Here is a 25,975-nt window from a genome sequence, read left to right as displayed (position 1 = left end):
GACAAAATTTGACCTTAAACTCCACTGTTAGCCTCAAAGATTATCAGGCTTTTTGATAATATGAAACCATTATTTTAAAGATAAAACATTACCTCATCTTTTACTCTTCTCAAGATGAATGGTTTTATTATCTGCTTTGCATGTGCAATCCTCTCCTTTTCATATATGCTTTGCTCTTCAGCACTCTTCTAAGGAAAATATTGCAAGAATTCAATTACAGTGAGAAGTTTTCAGCTGTAACAACACTACCGTAACTATTCTAACTTGACAAAAAAACCCAGCCAGAACAGACAGATCTAACAGGACTATTAGTATGCTGAGATATCCTGTTATGACACATTCTTACTTTAAATTATTTCATTGTTTCATTTTCTAGACTTTCATAATCACATTACCTCTTTCCATAACATACCAATAAAACAGAAGTTATGCAGCAACAGCAGTGCTCTAGCAAAAAAAAAAAAGTTACTTTTCAAGAAGAGACTACATAATACTTACTGTTTTTGAAGAGAACATCCTTCGGATTTCACTTGTGCTACTGCTGAACATATGCGGCATGACAAAATTCAAGAGGGACATCAATTCCAACAGATTATTTTGAACCGGAGTCCCCGTGAGCAGTAAGCGATTCTTTGCCTGTTTGTCCAAAGTGGAAAACAGCAGTGAGAAACATTAGTCAAACAAGTTAAAAATTCATATTGGCAGAAACAACACAGCTCTAGAGAACTGAGAAAATGAGCTCGGTTTAATTTATAACTATTTAAACTTAATATATATTTAGATCTCAGGGAATAGTTTCCTGGTTAAGTCAACAAAACGTTTTACAGATCTGTGGGGAACTGAGCACATATCAGTTTAAGACTATTCAAGATGCCTAATCCAGATGTAAGAGAAGCCTTCCTGGCTCTGTTAGGGTTCTTCCTTGTTTGTTTTGTTTGTTTGTTTTTAAATTAACGAGCTAATTGTTCCTCCCGTATCATATCTTTTCTAATGTCATACAGTACTTACACACAAGTTTTGAATTGCAAGTACAAGCCATAGTCTAATTGCTTAAAGATTAGCTTCTTAAAAAGGCTTTTGATGAAAATATGATCTTGAAAAATAAGTCGTATTAAGTGATCATAAGTATATTATTATTGTACAAATAATACAGTGCTGAATCACAATAATCAGAGAAAGAGCTGTACTCAAAATTTCTCTTTTTCAAAACTCTGCTGTTTCAGGCCGCAAGCCACAAGAAAAAATTATTTTAAAGCTAGCTTTTCTTGCACAGTCCTATCATAGTAGGTCCTTAGATACTACAATGTTGCGGCACAAGTCATCAGAAGAGCATTTTTACAATCTTCACCACTGTGGGATAAAACTGGAAAATTGCTTAATATTGAAACTGAACCATTACCATCACTGTAATGATGCTATAGGAAATTTATTACATTTCTTTGGGAGCTTATCTCGCTGAAAGAGTTCACAATGCAGGATCCGCTCCTAAGACCACACCAACACTTATATCCACTTGCATACTGTAGCTTCTGGAACATTATGTGTATATGAACTTTACAGTTAATACTCCATTTTCCCCCAGACCGTAGCTACAAAACAGAAAAAACAGGAGGTGTCCTCTCTAACCCAACAATAACTAAACCTCTTACATTAATTGTCATAAGGTGCTGGTAGCGTACAGAGCTCATGTTCTTGAGCATATGACCTTCATCAAAAATTGCATAGTTAAGCTTCAACCTGCGAAACAGTCCTCGATCATCTGAGCTGCTAATTGCACAGTTGTATCTGTCAGAGAAAGATATCATAAAAGACACATTAAATGCAAATTTAACATGAACATACTGTTATCACAATCAAATTACATTATCTAAAATTGTTAAGAGTTATGGCGAGAATACATGAGGGGCAGTAAGACTGCCTAGAAGGAACCAACCATAACACAGTTCACTACTGACAAATAATTACAGTTTACATGATAAGCCATTGCTCTCAGTAACACTTTCCAAAAAACCGTGCAAATCTAATTAAAAAGTAATATGTACCTATTGGCATGTATTATGTAATTAATAGATAATATCTAAAGCATCTATTACATAGTACCTGTTACACATTAATAAAACCCTAATTAACCATTACCCGAAAACAAAAATAAGTTCCCTTCCCATCTCAAACTCCAAGCATCGCCTGTTTTGTTGTACCGCTAGAGGTCAGTAGAAGCCAGCTAAATCTCACTTGTTACTTAATTACTGTACTTACGTAGTTACAATCACATTGAAATCGACAACTTTATTATTAATGTCCACCCTGAGATGTTTCCTATCTTCTTGGGATCCTACAAAAGGGCAAAACATAAAATGACAATTACATATATTTATATACCTATAAAAATTAAGACAGTACACAGAAATACATTTAGCAATAAATAAGTGTATTTAAACAACTGTCTTAAAACAATGCTTCCATGAGCAATTCATCTTTTCTTAGGCTGACCATGCAAGCTACTGCATTATAGGATTCATTTCTAAATTAGATTCCTCACCATAGTAAAAAAGGACATTCAGTTCAGGACACCACAGATGAACTTCTCTTATCCAGTTATCTGTAAGACATCATTAAAATTAAAAAAAAGTAATTTATACTTTATTATGTCTTAGATCACTTCAGACACACCTCAGCATTAAACCAAACATCTGATTTTAAAGCAAATCCCTTTAAATTCTCCTGAAGGTTAAGAAACTTTCTGTCTAAACACTGGAAAGCTGATAATATTTACAGAAATTAAACAACTCACAACTGGGCTTTAAGTAACTCTTGCTTAACCAGCTTGCACTTTAAACTCCTACAGAAACAGACCCTGCATGGTCTGTAACCACCATGTAAAAATAATACAACGCTTAACTTTTCAGCCTGATTTCTTCCCTAGACAGTTAATTCCTCAGAAAGCAAATTACTTCATTTGTCAGTACTCGCATCCAGAAGTGTTTCATCAGGAGAGACAGTGCCTCTGGGAGTAGGCAAGGAAGCCTGACAACGCGACCCAGCTCCAGGTGTGCAGCCAGCAGAGCCGCCACCAGCAACATTACCATGCCCAAGGGGAAGCTGCTTGACAGTCAACACAAATGCTGACCCCAAACCACAGCAGAAGGGGGTCTCTGGTACGTGCCACTTGACCCCGGCCAGACCCAGATCAGGGCTGAGGAGACCCCTCCAGAAAAGTGTCAGGAAAGCTGGAGGCAGACTGCACTTCCCAGGCATCCCCATGCTGGATGGCTTGGGCCAACCTGCCACTACAATTCATGAGCCTCTACGATTCACTTCACAAAAGCACCTTCGTTTAACCTTTATGTACACCTTAGGTTTTAAGTAACATGCATTTTTAAGAATTATTTAAAAAACCGGATCCTAGTGGACTTTAAAAGCGCACTGAAAATGGCAATTTTGAACTGACGTTGAACAACCGGAAGCTTTTCTGATTGAAAATAAATTTTTGAAGCCCAAATATGTATTTTATATTAAAAGCAGCATTTTCTTTCCAAATTAAACTTGCTCCTTTCTCCTTTCTATAATCGTTCAACAAAACCAAATTTAACTCCACAGAGAACTAGTTTCTGCTCAAACGCGTCAGCTTCGCTGACCTATTTTATTCCACCATATTCTTCCTGCTTTCGACTGAGGTCATTAAACAATCAAAACACACAATTAAAAGACAGTCAGCCTCATCATTTTAGGATTTTGATCTGTTTTGACAGATTCTGTGCAGCGAAGAGGAAAAAAGACATTGAATGTCTCAAATGCCATGAAACCTAACCCTAAGCACAGCCTGAAGACTAGGAATTTCAGCCAATATTCAGTGAGTGAAAAGACTACTTTTCTAAACAAGTTCAAATTGTAACAAGCAGCTCTATTTTTTGTGAAGCATACAGAGTATATGAAAAAAATTCCATGCTAGCTCTAATTAATTCAGAACAAGCATGCCTTCAGTATGGTTTGCATTCCAATTCAAATTACTTAAGGAGTTGAATATCACCATAAGAAAATCAAGTTTTCTTTCACAAAATTATCTTTGTTTCACAGTCTGTCCATGATTTTTTTTTTTAAACAACCGAATAGTTTTGAAGCTCGTAACTTACCTAATGTTGAAGCTGGCACAACTATCAAATGGGGACCCCTATTGCCCTCTTGGTAGAGATAAGCTAGAAATGCAATAGCTTGAATTGTTTTTCCTAAGCCCTAAGAGAAAACAAATCCATTTAAACAAAATTTACAATCTGTAGAACATGATAGTGCTTTGTACTCATAAGACAATTACAGTGTAGTCAATGTTAACTAAAGATTAACAAATCTGCATAGAAAAATTGTTCTGTTTAACTTCACTGTTTTACAGAAGACAACTTCTTAAGTACACAAACTCAATTATCTTTTCAGCTCAACATTTGAGCATCAGGGATTCATCTTTTCCATTTATGAAGTTTTTCATTTTAGTTCAAGTTCATCCCTCAAATCTTCTTCAAAAATTTACCTTCCTGAAACAGTGCTGCAGACAAATGATTACTTGGAAACTAATTGTTTCTTTCCATTTGAGCCAGTTGTACAGAGGTATTCCAGCTATTTCTGAAGTGGAATTTAATACGGAAATCAGATTTCTTTAAGATAAGCCTATGTTTCCGCCAATACTCACTTTCCTGTCTTCTGTATCATGGATTTAAAAATTTATCTTATCTACCACAAAATACACACATAACGTAGTTCTTACAAATACGAAACATACTGAAGCTGAGAAACACTGCCTAAGTCTTAGTGAAGCAAACCCATCCATTCACTCATGGCTCGCCACAAGATGAACAGCAGCCAGGATTAAAAGCAACTGGCAGACATTTAGCATTTAGCTGCCGCATCACTAAGTTTGTTCTGTTGTACAGTTACTGGTGGTGTCAGCACAAAATAAAACCTCAAACCCATAAGCTTTTCTCTCTTACTCAAAACTTATGGGGAGTGTAATGGCAAGAGATGGTTGAAATGCTGCAGAAGCAGAAAAGGTTTCTACCCAGTTAGTTTTTTCTGTATTGTTAACTACTGGTTTTGAAACTGGTGGAGAAACATAGAGGATAGGGGCTCACTACAACTAAATGCTGGGCAAGTAGAATGAATTATATTTATGGACAAGGAGCTATTAAAATGAATGGTTTGAGGGTAATCTGTTGTGGTAGAAACTGCTTCCATTGCATCAGAAGACACTATTATTACCTTAAACCATATATATACATATATAGTTTTGAATAAAATAGAAATAGTATAGGAGTTATTAGTAGCTAAGAAGGGATCACAGTTAGGAGTGGAAACTAGCATATGAGAACTGTAGAATCTTCAAGGTAATAGATAATGCTCAGGCTAGATAAGAGGGTACTGACACTGCATACTTCACTAACAAGCATATGTTTCACTAACTAGCATCTCCTCAACAAATGCAAAGCTGTAACACTTCAAGGATTAATAACAGGAACATCCTCCTACAGGGAAGGTCGTAAAGATAAAGGGACACCACAACCATGAGAACAACAGGAGTCATGGTAACTAGGGGAAAAGTAAAGATGGCAGGGGGAGATTGTGACCACCGACCCAACTGAGGGACGAAAGGACTACCCCCCCACACTCCTTTTAAGCATGCACAGTGAATTAAAATCACACTGTAGCTTTAAATCTAAGCGGAGAAAATACGGACCGATGGAAGGAGAGGATGCTTAGTCAGTCTAATGATTAGGTATTAGATAGGCGTGGTGTGTTAACTTTCATGTATAAATACTGAAGAGAATTACAGTAGGTGTGCTTGATTTGTGGAGATATTCCACCTTGCACCCTGCACAGAATAAAACAATGTCTCCTCTCTAAACATACTTCGTGTGTTTCGGGAGTTATTTTATAAAAGAGGTAATACCATGTGACTTGTAATTATCAGTGTTCATGAATCTTAGGCTACCTTTGACTTTCAAATTGAAAGTAAGAGCTCAGCAGCTTCTAAACATCTGGAGAAACTGTTTGCAATTTAAGTTATGTTAGCTAAAATAAATTACTTATAATCTGCTTGGGGTTTCTAGGAAACGAAAGAATTTAAGAAAGTAATTTTTGCAAAACTTTTAAACAATTCTTAAATAATCAATTTCACACTTACCATTTCATCAGCCAATATGCCATTCAATCCGTGTTTATGCAGCAGTGCTAACCAGTTCAAACCAATCTTCTGATATGGCTTGAGTTCCAAACTGTTAAGAAATCAAGCTTAACATGTTACCAACTTTTATTTGTTTCTCCATGAAACTCAACTTTATAATTCTGTTAAATCACAGAATGGCAAGTTCAACATTTCCTATACTTTAATGTACTCCAGATCCCCTTGCATAGTGAAAAATACAAACTTTATTTAATCAGTCACTTGAATACCAAAGAGCATTTCTGAACTTTACGTAGTTTATCTGAATTTTCATACATCTTAAATGATCAAAATGAACATTACAATAAATACCTTTCTTCTAAAATCAGTGATCCACAACCAGTTAAAAGCAGTTACACAACTGCTGATTTTTAAAATACACAAAAAATTAGGTGGCATTTAGCAGCTGCACCACTAAGTTTGCCTCACTGTACAATTAGTGGTGGTGTCAGCACCAAACAAAAAACCAAACACATACAATCCACAAGACACACTCAACAGCAAGTCACCTAGTTCAGCATTTTTTGCCAAAGAAGAAACATCACTGATAAGCTCCCTCCAAACAGTTCCCTCTTCCTCTCAGGTTTTGTTTTGATGCACCTGAAAATCCTTTTGCTATTTACCACTAACAGCCTCCAAGTCTAATCCAGGTTGCTACTCTGGCCATTCCCACTTCACCCTTATGCTTCCTAATCCTTAGGATAATGCCCCCTACCATACCTGCGTCTATTCCTCCTAAGCTCTCTCTTTATTCCCAATATCCGTTTGGAGATCCTTACCAATTTATGTCTCTGAAATAAATCCTTCCCCCCAACACATCCCCAGTGCCCCTCCCACTGGATACAGAGTTCCAGATCATTTTGTACATCTGAACTTCCTGACTGAGGTCTTCAGTCCAGCTGATAAACTTCACAAGTTTGCTCAGATTCATTTCAGTTTGGCATCTTTGAAATATAAGGTCCCCCTTTACAGAAGCAGTTTTGTTTAGCCTTTTGTTTGAAATAAGTTGACAACTCATGATCCCATCACTCAAGGTTGGCTTCTACATTCATCAAAAACTGGAGCAAGTAAAACAAGGTATGGAGCACTGTTGTATCTTTTTGGTTTTATGTTGTTCTCCTCCTCACCAGCTTTCCCAATACACTTGAGGGAATCCAACATATGTTCTTAAGTGCTGCACATCACTATCCAGCTCACTGAGAGCTGCTCAACATGCTGCATGTCAAACATGTGCAACTCCACTTTCAGAGACTACAGTTTTGAAAATCCCAGTTTTCAAGTACACCTTATTATCCGACACCCTTGTAAGTATAAAAAAGGGAAAGATACCTCTGATTCAGAATGGAGGGTTGCTCTATGTTCCATCCACATCCTCCATCTTCAGTAATCCTAGTTACTTGTTTTGTCAGTTTATTTGAAATGTCTTCACATTTATTCATGAGCTTTAGAACCACATCCCTCTCCTTCAGCAGTATCTTGCAGTTCCACACTATGTCTTCTGATAAACCAGTAGTCTTAGTCATTTTTGTAAACTGCAAAATAATAATTAAAAAATACTATGAACACTGGTAATAGCAGCAAAGGTGCTATGGCGAAAATCCACAGCTGCTGCAGGCAGCAAGGAATTCAAGTAGCAGACAGCAACAGCATCCCAATCTCCTCTCAACACTTCAAATATTCCTTACACACTTGGCCCACTGCAAAACCGTGTGAATCCTCACTGAAGGTCATCATTACAGCTCCTCGCACTGTAAAACATACCTTAAAATAAAAGACACGATTTCTCTGAAGAGTTTCCAATGTAAAATATAGGAGCTTTAAACTCTTAAAATCCTCAAGAGGACGCAACATACAGCACAAAGGAAGCTTTGAAGGCCAGGCCCACTTACAGAACAAAACCACAAAAGGAAGAAAAAACAATGTACTGATTATCATTAGATCTCCTTTTAAGCAATCCCTGTTACATACTAAAGATATAAGATATAAGCATAATGTAGGCATCAAGGCAAACCAACCTATGAAGAAGGCTATTAAGATTTTTTTATGAATCTGTCCAGAGCTCAGTATTACTCGTTCCCTGTTCTAACTGTACTGCAAACAGCAGATTCAAACTGGACTTAGGCAGACTAGGGCCGGGGCGGGGAGGAGAGATTTAGGGGATAAGAAGTTTCCCAGAACTATGTCAGGTTTTTTGTGGTCACCAAGTACTGACAGGCACAAAAGATCAGCAAGAATTGGGTCATTCTTTTCAGTTCTTCACATTTCAGTGTTGGAGGAGAATTTCTTCACCAAGCTAAGATTCACCTTTTTTCTTGCAATGATCTTAGGCAAACTAAGAGTCACTCTTTTTTCTTGCAATGAACCCAACATCCTGTGAAATCTATGAAACACAAACTTGCACAAATCTACCAGGTCATTAGCACTTGCCAATACATTTTTATGGGCAGTACCATCATCCTGACAAGGTTTTAGCACCATTCAGTTTCTCCTTTTTTTTTTTTATGTGCATGCTTCAAGTCAGTATTATCCTTATTTTACAGAGGGACAAACAAGATAAAACACACAAATACATTTTCTAAATGTCATTGCAAACAAGCTGGCAGAGGACAAGTCAAGATACCTGAATCTCAATGTAAATACAAACTAGCACAAGGCCTGTCCACCGCTCCTAAGTGCGCCTGGTTTACAAAAGGTGAAGCATACCAGTGTTGGAATCAAAAGCTTGCAGCTGAGCCATGTGGACAGCCCACATTCAGTATCACTGTGGCTCCCTATCCCACAATAGGGTACTCCCTCCTATCTTGGCTGAGAAGAGATCTTTAAGTGCTGTAACTGCTCTGCCACCATGTCCTCATCTTCTCAAAACACATGTGTTCCCACCTTGGCCAAGGCTAACTTCCTCCACTGCTTCGTACTCCGAGTCTACTACTAAGAGCGGAGGTTGCTTCACTCATACTTGCTAGAAGATGCATCTAATCTAGCATCAATTTTTTTTTTTTAAATAATGGCTCCATGTCACAATCCTTCCTACACCAATCATGAACACATTCTTTCTCCAAGAGCTCTTGATCTCTTTGTTGTTGAGAGAATTGCTACTCACGAGTCTCATTCTCACAATCTTGTGCCAGCCACAGACCTACCATGTGACACCGTGTCTTTAATTAAACTTAAAATTTCCTATTTTTTTTTCATTTTAAGCTATAAAGCATTATTAATTTTGACACAGAAGCCTTACTTCCACCACTTGCTTCCTCAAGTCCACACTAGTTACTTTATATTTCCTTCCTCTAAACTTCATATCTTCACTACAATATGGATATTCTCCATTTTAGAGACAAGAATCCTGAAGTTATGTCAAAACAAGCCCTTCAGGCCCATTAGCTTCTCCTGGATTCCATGTAGGGCCATCTGCACAAAGTCTAAAACCTTCTAATAAATTTATTTCTGCAGAAACTGGGGTCATATCTGTAATTATAGTATTTTCACACATATTTATGCATAAAGTCATTTCACTGTAAAGAACAGACATCTTCATTTTTTATTAATGGATTTAAAGAATTGAAGAATACAAGATCCTTTGGATTTGCCATTTTTTTGTTAAAACAGAATTAATTTCCACACAGATATTTCTGAATTTTAAATCAGGGATCTGCTAAAATTTAGCACAAGACTTCACAGGCATATATCCTCCTCTAATTCCTTCCTTAAACAAAGAAGGGGTCGTACGATCCAGCTATTACGTGTTAAGTAGTGATCAATATTGCCCCATTGCAGAGTAAAAGCAAGCTTTCTTAAGCTGAAGTGTACAAGCAGGCTATGCTTTGACTCCAAAAAAAAAAACCAAACCAAAAAAGCAGCAGTGATGCCCTCTACTGACAGCCTGCCGTTACAGTTTTGGGGGTTTTTAGTTTGTGGTTTTGTTCCATTTTAAACAAAACCCAGAAAGTTTACCAACACTCATAGGTTAAACCAGGCTAAAGTACACATGTCAATACTTGCGAAGAAGTTTTCTAAATAGATACCTCTATTTAGAAATAAAGAGACGTAAAGAACATAATTTTTAATAGGTGATTAAAAAATTTCAACATTTGTTTTGATGCCTAAAGCTCTGGTTGGCATGAATATAAATCCTGTAATCTATAAATAAAGGCGTGGAGAATTAAGCCATCTGTTATTAACAAAAATTGTATTGTTTCATGTCAGCACGTTAACATTCATCTCCAAGTTACAACAAGAAAAACTTTAGCCACTGGTTTACCTGTGAAACACATGATGTTACCCTGTCATGCAGAACACAAAGCAGATCCTTGGGTGGCCTTTCGTTTACTAGAGGTTCTGACATCCTCCCAGGTTCATTTTTTTCAAATGAGGTCCAAAAATGTGCGACCATCACGAACAAGTGAACCCATGAGCTTCCACAGCATGCTCTGAAGAAAGGTCCTCTGGAGTCCCAGGCTGCAGCAGTGCCCCACGGTGCAAAACCACCACACCAGCGCACTCTACTTGGGCTTACCTTACACCACGTGAAGGTGATTTAGGATTTCACTTTACTGCTTAGGGAGAAAGTCAGCCTCAACTTGTGATCAACAAACCCCAGTTCCGCTTTAAGCAGCTCCCATTTCTAAGCTGATGCATTTGCTCCTTCCCTTCAGTTTGCTTTGGTGCAAGGTGCTTCTGGATTTCCTGCTAGTTTGGTTTTCGTAGCAGTTTGCATATGTGCAGCCAAACAAAATGAGAGGTGATAAAAAAGCCAAAGCTACCCTCCCTTGAGTTTGTATCTCCTAGCTCATATACTATTGCAGTGTACAGAATATGATGGACAAGTAAGTCCATCTTTGACTGCTCAGTTCTCCCATTCCCCCAAAAGTGATAAGCTAAATATATGCTATGTCAGAATTTGTATGTAATATCTTGCATCAGTTTAACTTGCATGTACTCCTTAAGAATTTGTAATTTTTAAAAACAATAGACGTTGTTTAATTCGCTTAAAGTCTTTAATGCTAAATACTAAAAGAGATGGCTTATTTTGTGATAGAATAATACTGCGAATGAGAGAAATGAGATGATACAGCAAATCTCATACAGATACATATGTTTCTATGCTAAAAGGAAATCCAAGCAGTTAACAATTATAAACCTTAAAAATAAGAAACTAAATAGCATTAAACTCCCTCCAGTTCATACCCCTGCATTTACTAGAGGCAGTGTGAAATTGCATTGGGCACACACAACAGGCCAAGGAACAGAACACCTCCCCAGATCCCAAAAGCTCAGCTGGGCTCCTTCTGGAGCAAGTCTTGGCTCTGCCCTTGTTTCTGGGCACACACTGAACACAGGCAGGTATTGCCATTACGTGACCGTGTTTACAGCCTGTCTGCTCAGGAAACTGTGCTGAGAGCTGCCATTTCCAACATTGGCCAATTCCAACAGTCTGAAAAAGAGAGTGCTGTTAAAATATAATTAACCGCCAACACGTTTTTTAGAGGAGTGAGCGTGAGGAGCAAAGGCAGTGGGTGCCCAGAAGTGCTTCCACCAAGGAAAGAAATCATGCTGTCTGCCAGCCTGTAACGTGTGCCAGTGGGGTGTCACCAGGACCGCGAAGCAAACAGGAGAGGAAGGTGGGAAGCCAACGAAGGAAAGGACCCCCCAGGAGGGGAAGTCTCTCTAATGGCTGTCAGTTTACTAACACACATCTATCGCGAGGAGGTATAGAGCATGAAGCCGGTTCAGAGCAGGCCCGCACTGTGAGAGGAAAACATTGCTGAACACTGGCCCCTTGCACAAAAGCTACTAACACATGACATCAGACCAAGAGACAGGGAGGTGAACTTTCCTCTTCACCCTGCCCTGCAGTCTGCTCTGAACCCTCATCTTCACTTTGCCCTCCACAGCCAGCCATGTTCTCGGTGCTCCTCCCTCCCTCTCCTCCTAGCCCTCACAGCCCTGTTTTCTGCTGACCACCCTTTAGTTTGTCTACCCCTGCATCCCCATCTGCTCCCCCTGTGTTATAATCCCCAGGTCCCAGCAAGGGAGAGCTGCTCCTCATGAAATTCTGCTCCGACAGCTCCCATTTAGGCATCACACCTCCTCTTCTCTCTCAGCTCCACGCTTGGGCTTGCTTCTACAGCACAGGCACCTGGGACCACCCTTCCAAACCTCCTGCCCTCAGAAAGCAACGTGCAATTTTAAGTTGTCAATGAGGAGCAGTCAGAAAGGCACTCTCTCAGAGCACACATCCCAATCTATTTTGTTACCTACTACTCTCCTTACACACACAATGCATTCTGGAGAGAGGCATCACTTCTCCAAATGAGGAGATGGACACCTAAAGCCTCAAGGACATACCCGACCACTCTTTATGCAAGTTAGTGTTTGAGAGGAGGCACTCCCAGTTAGTCATCTCCAGCAATAAAGACTGGAGTATGGGCATTTCTAAATTGTCAAAGGAATTAATCCTTGTAAGCAAGGACGTTTTCAAGCCCTCTCCATTTATTTTTTGAGAACCATGTTTGTTAATTTTTTTTCTGTATATTTTAAGTGTTATTATATCAAGTTAAACACCTGTCTTAAATATCTGCTGCAAAGAATAAGTATTTTCAAGTGTTCTTAACTTCACAAGCTTGAAATTCATTTAAATCCATCCAAAACAAAAATCTTAGTACAACTTAAAAAGCTTATCTCGAATAAAAAAGCCATTTTAATTTATGTTTTCCTGGACTAAGATGTTCAATTTCCAAATAAGTAGGCTTTAGTCTTAATGTCAGGCTGACAGCCTTAAGATCTTCCTCAATTCTAATAATGAACAAGTGGTAACAACTTCTAGTGCTTTACATTGTATTACAAAAGATACCATTACAGTAAAAAGGGAGCTTAAAACTAAGCCAATTTCTTTAACACTGAAACTGAATCAGCTCTCCCCATTATTCTACCACTCTTATTAATTAGTAGGAAAAACCTTGGGTCACTGAGCTACTGGATCTTCATAAACAATTAAATCCACACGGATATGAAACATCTGCTAAAATCTGCTGCAAACTACTTCTACTCTGGGCAAGTATTCACAATACTACATAAACATGTGGTTGCTGACAGCAGCAATCTTTATGAAAGACAAATTTTGAATGCAAACAGGCCCATGCAGCTTTTTTTCTGTTAAATATTTTACACAGAGAAAAGGAGAACAGCCCTATAGCAAATATTTCTGCAAAGAATTAAGCTCAGGCAAAATCCAACAAGTTTAGAAAGGAACAGCCGTGTGACAGATGTTCTGTGAGAAGCCAAAGGCTTGGGGCAAAACGGATTTCTTTTGCAGCATACCTGCACCTTGTATTTTTTTCCAAGTATCCTCCTCTTGGGCCCCCCCCCCTTGCAACACAACATATAAAGATTATTTTGTTTCCTTAAAAATCTGTTTAGTATCTCTTACTGTTTTGTGGTAAAACATTTCACACACCAAATAACAAATGTTATTGTTTTACACGTATTGAAGAAGTTCTATTCTGCTCTGAAAAAATACAAGTGGATCTTGCATACATCAGTGGGGGAGGTTTCAGAACACATATTGATGAAAAAACATACCAATTACCCTGTAAAGAGGGCCTATGCACAGTTACTGCTTTAAAATCCAAAGCATTAATAAGTTAAACCAAGAAACTCTGCCGTAATGCACTTCAAATTTCTTACCAGGACGTTGCTCTTATCAGGTCTGATGTCTTGCAGTTAACTGAAACTGCATGAAATGTGAAGGCAACAAACAAACCATGGAAAACATTTGAAAGTAACATCCCAGTGACAGTAGATAATCTACTTACCAAGAGATACCGTTTTCCCTTCTGTTGTGGACTGTGGTTTAGCCTTCTGATGCTTTACCTTTTATTAATAAAAACCCAGCAGCTCGCTCCACTAAAAAATGGCTGCATTGCTCAGTTAGCAAAACCATGCTAGAGACTAAGCTGCAGTAGATTAAAGAAAAAAAGACAAAAAAAAAGACAACAACCGTTTCTTGTATGAAACTGAAAATATCCATGCTGGCACCTTCAATCATGGAGCTACCCTGGAAGCTGCTGCTGCTGCTATTCAAGTGTCTGCAGTAAAGGTCTTGCCACATTCTTGCCTCCTGCATGGGTTTTCAGCTACAAGAGCTCAGAACAGGCTAGCAAACACCTCCTTCCCAAGTGAAAGCTTTAATTTCTTCTTCTGCAGTGAAATCAACCAACTTTCTATGCTACAGAGTGAGTGACAGTAATGTCAGCCAATCAGCTTGAGTTTTCCAGGAAAATCACCCCTTAATTCATTCAAAATCAGGTCATATGACACTATTTGAAATGCTATTGGCTTAGGAGGAACATAGCATTTTAGCCTAATCAGGATAAGGCCACCCATCTAAGCCTCCCTAGGCTGAAGCCACCTTGACTCTAGGCAGGCTGGGGATAAGAAAAGAAGAATGCAGACCTACCAGAGCCTCCCAGCTGTTAAAGGGCCGGAGCGCTATTATCTTCTGAGCCTTTTTCTGAGAACACTGGGGAATCAAAGTCAGTTCGCTCGGGGAAGCATCCTGCAGGAAGCTGAGGATTTTCGCTTTGTAGCCATCCTCCATCACTTCGTCACCGCTGCTGTAGTCCTCGTCAAGGGAGCTACCACCGTCTTCGGAAGCTGACTCGTCCTCCGAGTCTTCTGTTTCTCTTTTAGTACCCCAAACACTCCTTTTGCCTTTGTCCTTTTTCCGAAATCCATTCTGCTCTTTCCCGGAAGATTTCTGCTTTGGCTTTTCTTTACTCTCATCACTTCTGCTCTTGGCGGAGGCTTCAGTCCAGTCGGAAGCTTCCATTTTCGGAGGAAATTCCATGCCTATGCATGCAATATAGAAGGCAACAAGTCAATGCATACTGGTTAAGGGTGAATTAAAACCCACTGTTCTTCCAAAATAAAACCTATATAGATATAAAACACAATTCTAGTATTTAATACATGACAACTCAACAGCAGGTGTTACTAAGAGAAAAGAAAAGAGGAGCAAACACCATGCAAGTCTGTTTAAAACATGTAAATAGTACCAACTGTGAGTATAAGATGAGCAATGCTAATATGTGTACTGCTCAAATAGCAGAAGGTATCTATCTTAAAATACAGATGATCAATGCTACGTAATATGTGCAAGCTGCAGAAGCTCTGAGGTAAGAACAGATAGTTATGAACTCTGATGTATTGCTGGGATGAGATACTGGTCCCACTCCACCCAACTGCAGAAATATTAATTCTGCTGATTTCAGAAAACAAGCCTACTTTCACCATGAAAATAATATATTTTTTCCATTTTAATGCATCTCAGTACAGTATTAGAGGTGGGACAACAAAAACATGCACTTGTTAAAGAAACTGGAAGAATGAGGTATTTCTGACCAAAATAACCCTGCTGTCTTAAAGTAAGATAGAGGTTATCTAACAGAATGTGAGCAAGTCATTTCCAGAAGTGACTTGTATGGGTTTTTCTTCCTTCTTTGGAAGAAAGCCCTTCCAACACTTTCTCTTCTGCCCAATCCCAGCTTGCTGCTGATTGACTCCAACCCCAATGTCTACCTTCTCAGAAGCAGCAGTAAGGATCAACCTCATGCATACTGATAGCTCTCTCCACTTGTAGAGAATCCAAGAATACTATTCTATCCCCAAAATACTTAAATAGCTGATACAGCAAAACATATACATATCTGACAGCTGTGTAACACTCTGAAAAGTAATCAACTCATTAAATACTGTTTAAGTTATGACTCGCGGATTTACCTGGAATCACGGTTCTTACTCCCTACTACATTTAATGCACTGGTATTTATAAATTGGTTGCATAATTTAAGGCCTATTTCTAGTATTTTTCTCTCCTAGAATATATTTTAAAAGGTTAAAATAGCATATGTCACTTGTCACCTATGCAGTTATTTGCAATTACTGATTTACAAATTACTCCAGTTAAAAACCAAAACTTACTTTTAAACAAGCAGGAAGGGAGCAGGTGTCAGCTTTGACACATTTCAAAATATATTTTATGATATATCCATAGGTAATTACAACTTCTTATGTAAATCTGTATTAGCAAGGCAAAGATATTTATCTCTACTTACAGAGCAAAAGATAAAATAATCATGACAGTTAAAAATACAGAAAAATTGAGTTTCCTTCTTTTATCCTCCCCATAATACTACTTTCAAGTATCAGTGCCAGTTTCTAGGCATAGTACTGTCAGGACTGTCATTGCTGGACATTAGAAAAGATTTGTACCACAAGTCAGTCTGTTTTATCTTGGGATAAAATAGATTATAAATCTGTCTTTACCCTCATCATCTTCTGCAAATACTCTCAGGGCCTCCAGTGCTTCATGAAACACCCAGTTATGTTCCTGAAGTACATCTCTCAGTTCCTAGTAAAAGATAAGAAATTTCATATTGTGGTAAGATAAGCAAAAACTAAATTTCTGTGCATAACAACATTAAGGCACTAACACTTAATTTTAATTGCACAAGGCAAAGAAAACCTCTGTAAATCAGACTATTCAAAATAAAGGAAATCAAAAGGAAAAAACCCTTCAGTTTATCCTCATACACTCAGTTTAGGCAGAGCTGCACTCCACCTTTTCAAAGGGCTAAGAACACACATAAACAAGCTTTGCTTCCAACAATTCAAAGCACACTATTAAAATGACCTGACCAGTTGCTGAATATCGTCACGTACTAAACTAATACAAACCTCACAGTATATCTAGTCGTCCAGGGAAGAAGAGTGTGAGAGAGAGGGAGGGATAACTTCCCCATGCATTTTTATAATAGGTCATAAAATTTGACTATGCCAAGCTTGTCACGGGACCAAAAAAGTAGGATGAGAAGTTCCATGTAGTCCTGATTACATCCAACAGCTCTCAGTTCAGGGCAAGTTACATTCCAAAAGCAGCAAACGTGAAGACCTTCCTACCCTGGGCTCTTTCCAAGAGTGCTGCTGGTGTAAGGACTGTTTCATTTGGACTATCAACAGCTGTAATTTTCTTAAGAAGTCAAAACCTGATGTGCCATCAGGAGACATGAGCTCACCTCCTTATCCAATCCAGGGAATGTATTTTGCAGCTTCTTCACAAGCATCTCTTGCCTCTCCCATTGTCTTTGGGGTTCTGACTCATCCAGCTGCGTTAAAAAAAGAAATCTATTAGGTTTAATGTAAATTCCAAGCATAGAAACAGAAAAAAAAAACCAATTAAAAACAACCAAACCTAATCAATATTGCTTATCCTTAAAGAGCCACTCTAAATGACAAAAGCACTTAAGACAAATCCAAGTTGCAGAAGTGATTCCTCATACACAGCCAATGATCAAAATAAGACCAAAACTTTCATAAGCATAGAAAATGTCTTCAGTCATGAAAGATTGGCATTCTTTGCTTGATAAGCATACACAGTGCAAAGTTACATACCAAAAATATAAATAATTTAGAACTACCTAGTTTGTATTTCTTTAAAATAAAAAGTTAGTACTGATTCTGGATGATATTTAAGGCAGAAGATAGCAGGGTTAACAGTCAGTCAGTTAGGTTAGATTACCAAGCATGCAGTATATTTAACCCATCACAGTCTATAAACATGTTAAATGGTACATTCATATGAAGATTTACAGGTGAAATATCCACAAATACTGTGTCACAGCACCATGGAGTCACATCAAAAGCTGGCAAAAGTTTTCATCAACAATACCTTCACTAACAGCTACTATCAGCCTGCAAAAAGGGAGGTTTCTTATGAACGACTGCCAAAACTTCGACATGCCACAAGCTGCTCTATTATGTATTCACCACAAAGAACTACGCAGGTTTCTTCTCAGAGCTTTGAATGCAAAGTGGTTACAGATCTAATCTACAGCAGAGATGCCAACAGGTTTGATCAATATTTACTTCACTGAATTATGCTATTTGCTGAAAGAGCACAAACCAGATCACCCAGAAGTACTCTGAGTAACAGATGACATGGTTCCTTTCCTCAGTGAGCCTATAGTATCATTAAAAGCACAGCTACAGTATGTACGACAGCTGGCAAAGCATGCTCTAGTCTTGGGAACCAGCTTAGGAAACAGAGGAAAAGCAAGAGCGAGAAAAAAAAACAGCAAGTTTCTCACTACGATTACCTATTACTAATTCTAAAAACCCATGTTTCATCTTTGTTTTTCCCAATCCTTCCCTTTTTACCTGTAATGGAACTGTTAAAGACAGAAATCAAACTGCTGCATGAAACAAGGTCCAGGGAAGCACCATTTGCTAGACTGGCTGGGTGATACTTCAGTAACATCTCCTTTGTAACCTAATCCAGGGTTTGGTGAGTAGGAACAAATCCAAACTGCAGCAAATCTTGCCTCACAAAATTCACAGCTCTCCTCCAGGAAGTAGGGGAATATTCGAGCAATATTATTTTTGCTTTCATGGAAAACTCTGCATTTTCTTAATTTTGTTCTGACCAAGGACAATATTTCCTTAAATTTCAACACAAAGATAGTCACCATCCTCCATCCAGCCTCCAGTATTTACTGTAGGATTCCCTTTCTCTACCATAAGTGGTTTCCACGGATGTCTACTGGGATGCCTGGGAGCTGACCTCATGACAGCACTGTAGGACTGTGCATAAGATCTGCCAAATACCAACCTGAATGCATCAGGATCATTACATAGTTTCTCTTTATCAGCAGAGGTCAAAGTAATCATTTCTTTAAACATAACCAATTCATTCCTTTTAAAGATTTCCCTAAGTCACGGTTTCAAATATGTATGTAAACAACATTACTCCTACAACACAGAACAGTAGCAACAGACGTTGAACTTCATCTATTTGAGGAAACACGAGGAATGACCTGATGAAGCAAGCTGATCCATAGCCTGTAACTCCACTGATGTTCACAAGAACTAAATGGTACTCAGCGCCTCACATACTGCTACCTGTCATCAACCACTTCCATGAAAGCAGTGAACAGGCTGTTGGTATACAAATCCACAAACACTAAAGAACAAAGCAGGTAATTCCATTCAGAATTGCCAAGGAGAAGAAAGTAGAAAAACCTCATTCAGATGGCAAGATTTGAATTTGATTGGATTTTCTGATAAAACACACCAAGTTCATGACACCACTGTCATTGACCAAGTCAGGTAATTCCACTTATTTCACAATACACAGAGAGAAAAAACAGTACTTACGTAATTAGCTTTTGGCTTTTTTGTGACTTGCTCATTTCTGTTGTTGCAATTTGTGGGAGAACCTTTTAGTTTCCTTTTACGAGAGGCAGCTTTAAAAAGGATCGAGGTGGAAAATAACAATTAATTACTTTAATTAAGTTCACCCCAGAACAGTAAGATCATTCAAACCAACCCTATAGTAGCTACTTAACTGCACAAGATGTTTACCAGTCTCCATAATAGTTTCCTATTATAGTCCACAGATACACTGAAACTTCAAGCAAAGCAGCTGCTTGAAAGTACATCTTTGTTTACCTCTAAGTTTTCTTTAGTAGTTTGGCAATCAGTAAAGAAATTACCTCTCATATATAACAACTGAAATAGCTTTATTTTTTATAATTGCCAAGTGTTTTACACACAAGTTGCATAAAGGTATATGTCTGTTTTTATTCAAGCTGACTGCTTTTGGAAAGTTGGTATTTAATCAAGGCCGAACCCCAATCGTGACTTGGAACACGTACATCACTGCCAATCTGGAAGTGCTGATGACAGATTTCTGGCTCAGGTGTGCACCAGAGAGGTTACCACCACACAGTTTTCAACATTAAATCCAAATGTCTGAAAGAAAACTATGCATATTAAGTCGGTGATAACTAAATATCAGCGATAACCATATTACTTATGAATAGTTCATATGAGCCAGAACTTTCTGAAGATCTTTGGGCCCTGGTGATTATCAAGAGATTATCATCTTAGCATTAAGACCTGCCCAGTGTATTTTCTGACTGCTGCCGTGCACAGCTCATGAAGGGAAGAACGCATCACCACTATTTCTGCACATTAGCTTTGCTTGAAGCAGCAACTGTTCCCAGAACAAATTATTGTAAAAATTCCTAGTCCATGATCTGAAATAGTACTGCAAATTAAATCTTTTTTGGAAGACTAACTGCCTGCAGAGCTTTAATGTCTGATACCAGCATCTCTAGCCAACCTCACCTCCCAGACTGCCAAAGGAGACCAGTGAACAAGAACACACGCACAAAAAGCACACTTGCTTTCCGATCCAAAAGACTGCCTGGATGATCAAGTTGTGGAAAATTAAGTAGCCACATCTTTGCACAAAAAGACATTTTGTGTGGAAATACTTTCAAATACATTTTCTACAAGACTCATTCATTCTCTCTGACATCAGAGATGTGACATATAAGTATTAAAAAAAAAAAAAAAATCATTAAAACATCCGAAAGGCAGAAAAGTAAAGCATCGGCAATTCTTCCTTAAATGAAAGATCTGGCAAGAGATACCAGAAAACACTGGTAAGATTTTTTCAAAGTCTATGTATTTCTATATATAGGTATAAATATATACAAGAGGCACAGTTCAATGCATCCAGAGAATGTGCCAATGGAGGGAAGGCGGCTCTCCTTCACCATTCAGGCCTTGACCTTTCTGCCCAAGAACCTTGTTTAAACAATATTGCCAGGAAAAGCCATGCTACTAGCTTAAGTCTGAGAAATGTGCGTTTGTCTTGATATCAAAGCTAAGGGCTGTCAGGCTGTTATTGGGTAAAGCACTAGAAGTCATGGACGCCTCATGCTATTACTGCTTAAGCTCAATTAAAACTGCATTCAGGATGGATAATTCTGAATACGAACAGTGACCCTGCAAACCTCTTTGCCCTAAAAAAAAAAATACATGGGCTTCATATATTAATATTTTGAAGATCTCCCTAGTTTGAAATCATGGGCTGAACACTCAATAGTCTTTGAAGAAAGCCCAATCGTGAGCAATTTTACAGGCAATTAAACTGTAGCAAAAGATCTGGATAACCATGGTCTCAGGAACCTACCAACACATAATTATTTAGAAATTAAGTTGTGGTCTTCTGAAACCCACCACGTCTGCAAACAACAAAAAACCCCCAACTTTCTGAAGACATTCACTTTGCAAGGTACATTTAATTACTCCTTCTTTGCTAAAGGAGCATACAGCTGAGGGGGTGAAGAAACTCTATTACTGCTAGACAAGAACCATCCTTGGAGTGGAGGCAGGGCACACTGGGCCTTCCAGAGAAATCCTTGTTCTATCTATAAATTTTATGTTAATGAGCGATGAGAAAAGCATCTACAGGGTTTCAAAATTTAGAAAGGCATCTGTAATTAATTCCACTGTTATTCGCTGCTACCACTACAAAAACCCCTCACCTTATTACTGTGACTTCCCCTGCTATTACAAAAGAAACAGTAATTTCTGCCTGTTCAAAAAGCCGTGAGCAGCAGATAGGTTTACATGAGCACCCTTACGTCAGAAGCACCCTCACCAATTTCATGGTTTTCAAGATGTACAGAAAACAACATCAGAAACAAATCACAAGCAGCAGGTATTACTATAACTTCACAGCTTTCATTCACACACATATTTTCAGTGTGTTACACATAATCTTTGTACCTACAAGTCACCTGCAATACTTGTTTTAGCTACAGATACCTACTGAATTCAAGCTATAAATACAAGCTTTTGTTATTTTGAAAGGACAGAAAAAATTGAGGACAACTCGGCCACACTTTTTCAGCACAGCCATGCTTCATAAAACTGTATCTTGCCCCTGACCTCTCACATAGTCAACACTTCCCAACAAGTAAAGCATATCATAAATTGACATAGATGGCAGATGTTCAGTAATGTCTCCATTTTTAAAAAATGTGTCCAAAATGAGGTGATTTATACCATCACTTTCAGGCATGCTTAGTCCTAACTAAATATTTTATACAACAGCTGTGATTAGTGAGCATTTTGCTGCCAAGAAGATTTTTCTGTGGGCTCATATTGAAAGGATGTGAAACAGCATTCTTAGATCAACACAAAAATGGCCAAAAGGCAGGGCCTACATACCAGAAATCAAAGTGTTTTAGTTCAAACATTGTGAACTGCAACAAAGTTTAAGGATATATATTAGCTTAAATTGGTTTAATATTAATCGAACCCTTGAAAACTAATCACAGTCTTCCAGGAAGGGATTTTCCAGGAGCAGCAGCACTCAGAAGTAGCGTGTCCCTCAAAAATACACCAGCTTTAGTTTTCCATTGCCAGCATCCAAGAAGTCCCATCTATAGAATCTGGTCATGTACACAGTTATAACCTCAAAATGTTGGTCTGGTTGGGTAAAACAAAACAAAACCAAACTAAAAAAACCAAACAAAACACAAAAGCAACCCTTCATTAAAATTAGCCCAATGTTTTAAAGCTTTCCGATAATTGTTTAAAAATATTTGAAGTTGTATATAAAAAAATCAGAAGATGAAAATATGGTAAGTACAACAGGGGGAACTGAATTAGCAAAAAATCTACTTTAGAAAGGGAGTAAAACTGTTCTCCCTCAGCACATGAGCTTCTTAGACATATTGCTTCTGAATCCATAGGATACTGCATGAAAAGACACATGAACCACTTAGAACTACTAAAATAATCAAGAGTGATCATAAGTAGCTTTTTCCATCATATCCAAACCATGAAGATTTCTCAGGAAAACCATGGACAACTGAACTGCAAACCCATGGAGACTGCTGAAACGGATCAGCTTTTTATAATGACATTAATATTCACACCAACCTTCCACTCTTCCCCACCAACCCAGTAAATCAGTCAAAAAGATTAATATAAGACAAGAGATTTAACCCTGGACTTAGGTGATGTCAAGAAACAAACCCAAAGCCCAAGAATGAAGACCCTTTTACATGCTTACCACTTTCTACACACTCCCACATCATGTGTTGGGTTTTTTGGTTGCTTTTCTGTTTGTTTGTTTGGTGTGGTTTTTTGATAACAGCATGAGACTCCATAAATTCACATGCAGAACAAAAAACCCAGGACTCAAAGGCATAGTTCGGGGGATGTTTTGCTAGAGAACTGTGATGAGTTGCCTATTTTGTTCTATTTTTGGATTTTGGTCCGCATCTTCTTTTCATCTTTCCCCTTCCAAAGCCTGTAATTTCAGTTTTGTGTTACTACAATAAACAAACACTAGTATAACTTTTAGCGTATGTTTTATCACTTTTTAAATACCTCCCAACCAAGTTTACTTCACTGAATTAGCTACAGCTTCTAAAGTTTGTTCTTGGGGGTTTTTTTGTTAAACATACCTTCATCACTGAACTTCAAACCAGCAGCTATTGCTTCATCCATTGTGCGTGCTGATTCTATCAACTGCAAAAAAAAAAAAGTAGTCAATTGCTAAGTGGTGAGATTTAATCCTGTTGAACAGAGGAGGACAAAGACAGATCAGCATGATGGAAATACACTTTAAAAAACACCCCAAAAATACATGTATTATAAAATCCAAGAACAAAATTAACAGGTACCAAATTAGGTAGACTGATCACATAAGCTGTATTTGGAAACACTTTAAAAAACCTACTGGAAAACATTTTTAATACAATCTCATTTATTATCACTTTTTTTCCTACTTCACAAACACACCATGCAGATTTACTTAAAAGCTTTTTTTTGAAAACTATTAAATGTTACTATCACAAAACCAGATGATCCAAAAAACTAATTTCTTAACTCATAAGATGTCTGTGTACTGTTATGTCACATTGGTCAATTTCTGGAAGTACATGCATGAAACTTATAACATGCCTCAAACTTCACCTATACTTCCTTGCAGTCCTAGATTCTTTCTCCATCCACATGTAATCTCAAAATAGATAATTTCTACAAATTAATTGGATGTTGAGACTTTTAGAATCCTTTTTGCAAGTTTGCAAGTGATTTGCAAACTGCAACAGAAGCAAATTGTCTAAAGGTTACAAATAAGAAAAACACAAAAAATGAAGTTATGAGGAATCCTGATTCCCAAGTATCGGTCCACATTTGTAAACAGCATCTCACAATTTTGCTATAAACACACAATTTCCTTTTCAAAAGGCTCATGATTTTTCCTTAATAGCCTTCATCAATTGTGTAGGGTTTGTCAGGACAGACTGTTCCAGATCCTTCATGAAGGAACAAAAGATTTGCCTAATATTCCTCCATCTTCCTTCAAAAATGTTGTGGATATGTAACTGTGGACAAAAATTTGCACAGCCTCTATGTACTACAAAGTTCTGCTGATACAGGAGCTATCTTAACATCCCCCTGAGAATAAATACCATCAGCACTACATACCACTGAATAATTAAAAACACCACTGAAGTCACAAAACAGCAGTACAGGCACACCATGTGTTGTTTCTAGCTAGTTTCTAAGCTACAATGAACTGTTATCACTCTTTGGTTTAAATACATTCTATGTGGCCAAAAATTGAAGCTTCATACATTCTGGACACCTACGATGTAAATTTTATTACAACGTCCAGGAGAAAAATTGCAAAACTGCTATTTGCAACCCCTTCTTTCTTCCTAAAGTAGAAAGCCTAAACATAAAGCTTGATCCACTGGGAAAAAAACACCTGGCAAGGAGCAACAGTAAAATGTCTATATTTCTTTAATGACATTTCAACAACCGGGAAACTTAACAGATTACTTTAAACACATTTAGCTTTGAAAACTAAAGCTAGTGAAAACCTAGTTACATATCAGAACTGAAAAGTAACCTTGCTAAAAATATATTTTACTGTACTGAAGATATTTTACTGTAATAAGTTACCATAATGTTACTGTAGATTTGTACTGTATATTGGACAATGCCCAAGAGTATTCCAGGTTCACATGTCAGCATAATCAGAATAAGTTATAATAAGTTCAAACCTACTCTCTTTTTGCCTCACTGGAAGTACTAAAGGCTTTGAGTATTAAATTTCGTAAATGCAAGGGTGCAATATTTCATTTACTGGAGAAGATGGCAATGATTTCACTCATTCTGCATTTAATCAGTTAGCTGCAGTCCAACGACGGCAGTTATCAATAGTTATCAACCAAGACAGCTATAACTAAGATTAAACTTAGTTATGTATGCATGTGCATATGGGTGTGTATGTATGCATGTGCATATGGAAACGTTACCTGGCTGTAGTTTCCCTAAAATACATTATTTTGATGTATACTTCTGCTAATAAGAATTAAGGCTGTTCCCTCTAATAAAGCCAGAGGTTTAGGAATACTGCCTACAAAACAGTCATCAAAATAAATCAAAAGAACAGAGCATTATTACTTGTAGTAATTCTTGGTCACTTCTTTGAGGAAAAAGTTCCTTCAGTGTTTGCAGCTTTGCTTCTCTGATGTCTTCCTCTACACCCTTCTTCGCAGCTGGCAGCTGATCCCCACCATTTACATATGCCAACTGGGGTAGTTCATCTTCAGGCTGTTCATCATCATCAGACTGCTCAGAGCTACAATGTATGGGGGAGGAGAAAAAGAATTAAAACCTATTTTTGCTTATGAACGTTTAACTCTAGTAGAATATTACTGTAAACCACAACCAACAGGATCACACAAAATGTGTTTAGATGCATTCAGTAACACTGAATCAACTTGTACCCTAAGTGATACCTCCTATTCAGGACAAAATAAAGCATGTATGATTAAGTAGTCTTCTGTTTGCAGTAAACACATTTCAACTTAGCAAAGGAAAGAACAAAGGAGG

General features: G+C 37.9%; 1 protein-coding gene across 1 annotated transcript in view; it reads right to left on the bottom strand.

The window, feature by feature from the left end:
- Positions 1 to 25,975, bottom strand: part of SMARCAD1 (SNF2 related chromatin remodeling ATPase with DExD box 1) — a 46,267-nt gene that overhangs the window by 6,350 nt on the left and 13,942 nt on the right. Inside the window, exons 4-17 of the mRNA XM_072861203.1 lie at positions 25,544 to 25,721; positions 23,533 to 23,596; positions 19,415 to 19,503; positions 17,278 to 17,367; positions 16,529 to 16,613; positions 14,661 to 15,052; positions 7,535 to 7,737; positions 6,167 to 6,257; positions 4,131 to 4,230; positions 2,540 to 2,599; positions 2,257 to 2,332; positions 1,650 to 1,785; positions 499 to 636; positions 93 to 188 (exon numbers count right to left, since the gene is read on the bottom strand). Of these exons, the coding sequence (XP_072717304.1) occupies positions 93 to 188; positions 499 to 636; positions 1,650 to 1,785; positions 2,257 to 2,332; positions 2,540 to 2,599; positions 4,131 to 4,230; positions 6,167 to 6,257; positions 7,535 to 7,737; positions 14,661 to 15,052; positions 16,529 to 16,613; positions 17,278 to 17,367; positions 19,415 to 19,503; positions 23,533 to 23,596; positions 25,544 to 25,721 (1,798 nt within the window). The remainder of the gene's footprint in view (positions 1 to 92; positions 189 to 498; positions 637 to 1,649; positions 1,786 to 2,256; positions 2,333 to 2,539; positions 2,600 to 4,130; positions 4,231 to 6,166; positions 6,258 to 7,534; positions 7,738 to 14,660; positions 15,053 to 16,528; positions 16,614 to 17,277; positions 17,368 to 19,414; positions 19,504 to 23,532; positions 23,597 to 25,543; positions 25,722 to 25,975) is intronic.

The sequence above is a fragment of the Ciconia boyciana genome, chromosome 5 (genome assembly GCF_034638445.1).
Source record: "Ciconia boyciana chromosome 5, ASM3463844v1, whole genome shotgun sequence".
In the NCBI taxonomy this organism is placed as follows: domain Eukaryota; kingdom Metazoa; phylum Chordata; class Aves; order Ciconiiformes; family Ciconiidae; genus Ciconia; species Ciconia boyciana.
Note: the sequence above shows the minus strand (reverse complement) of the source record. Positions and strands in the feature narration are given on the sequence as shown.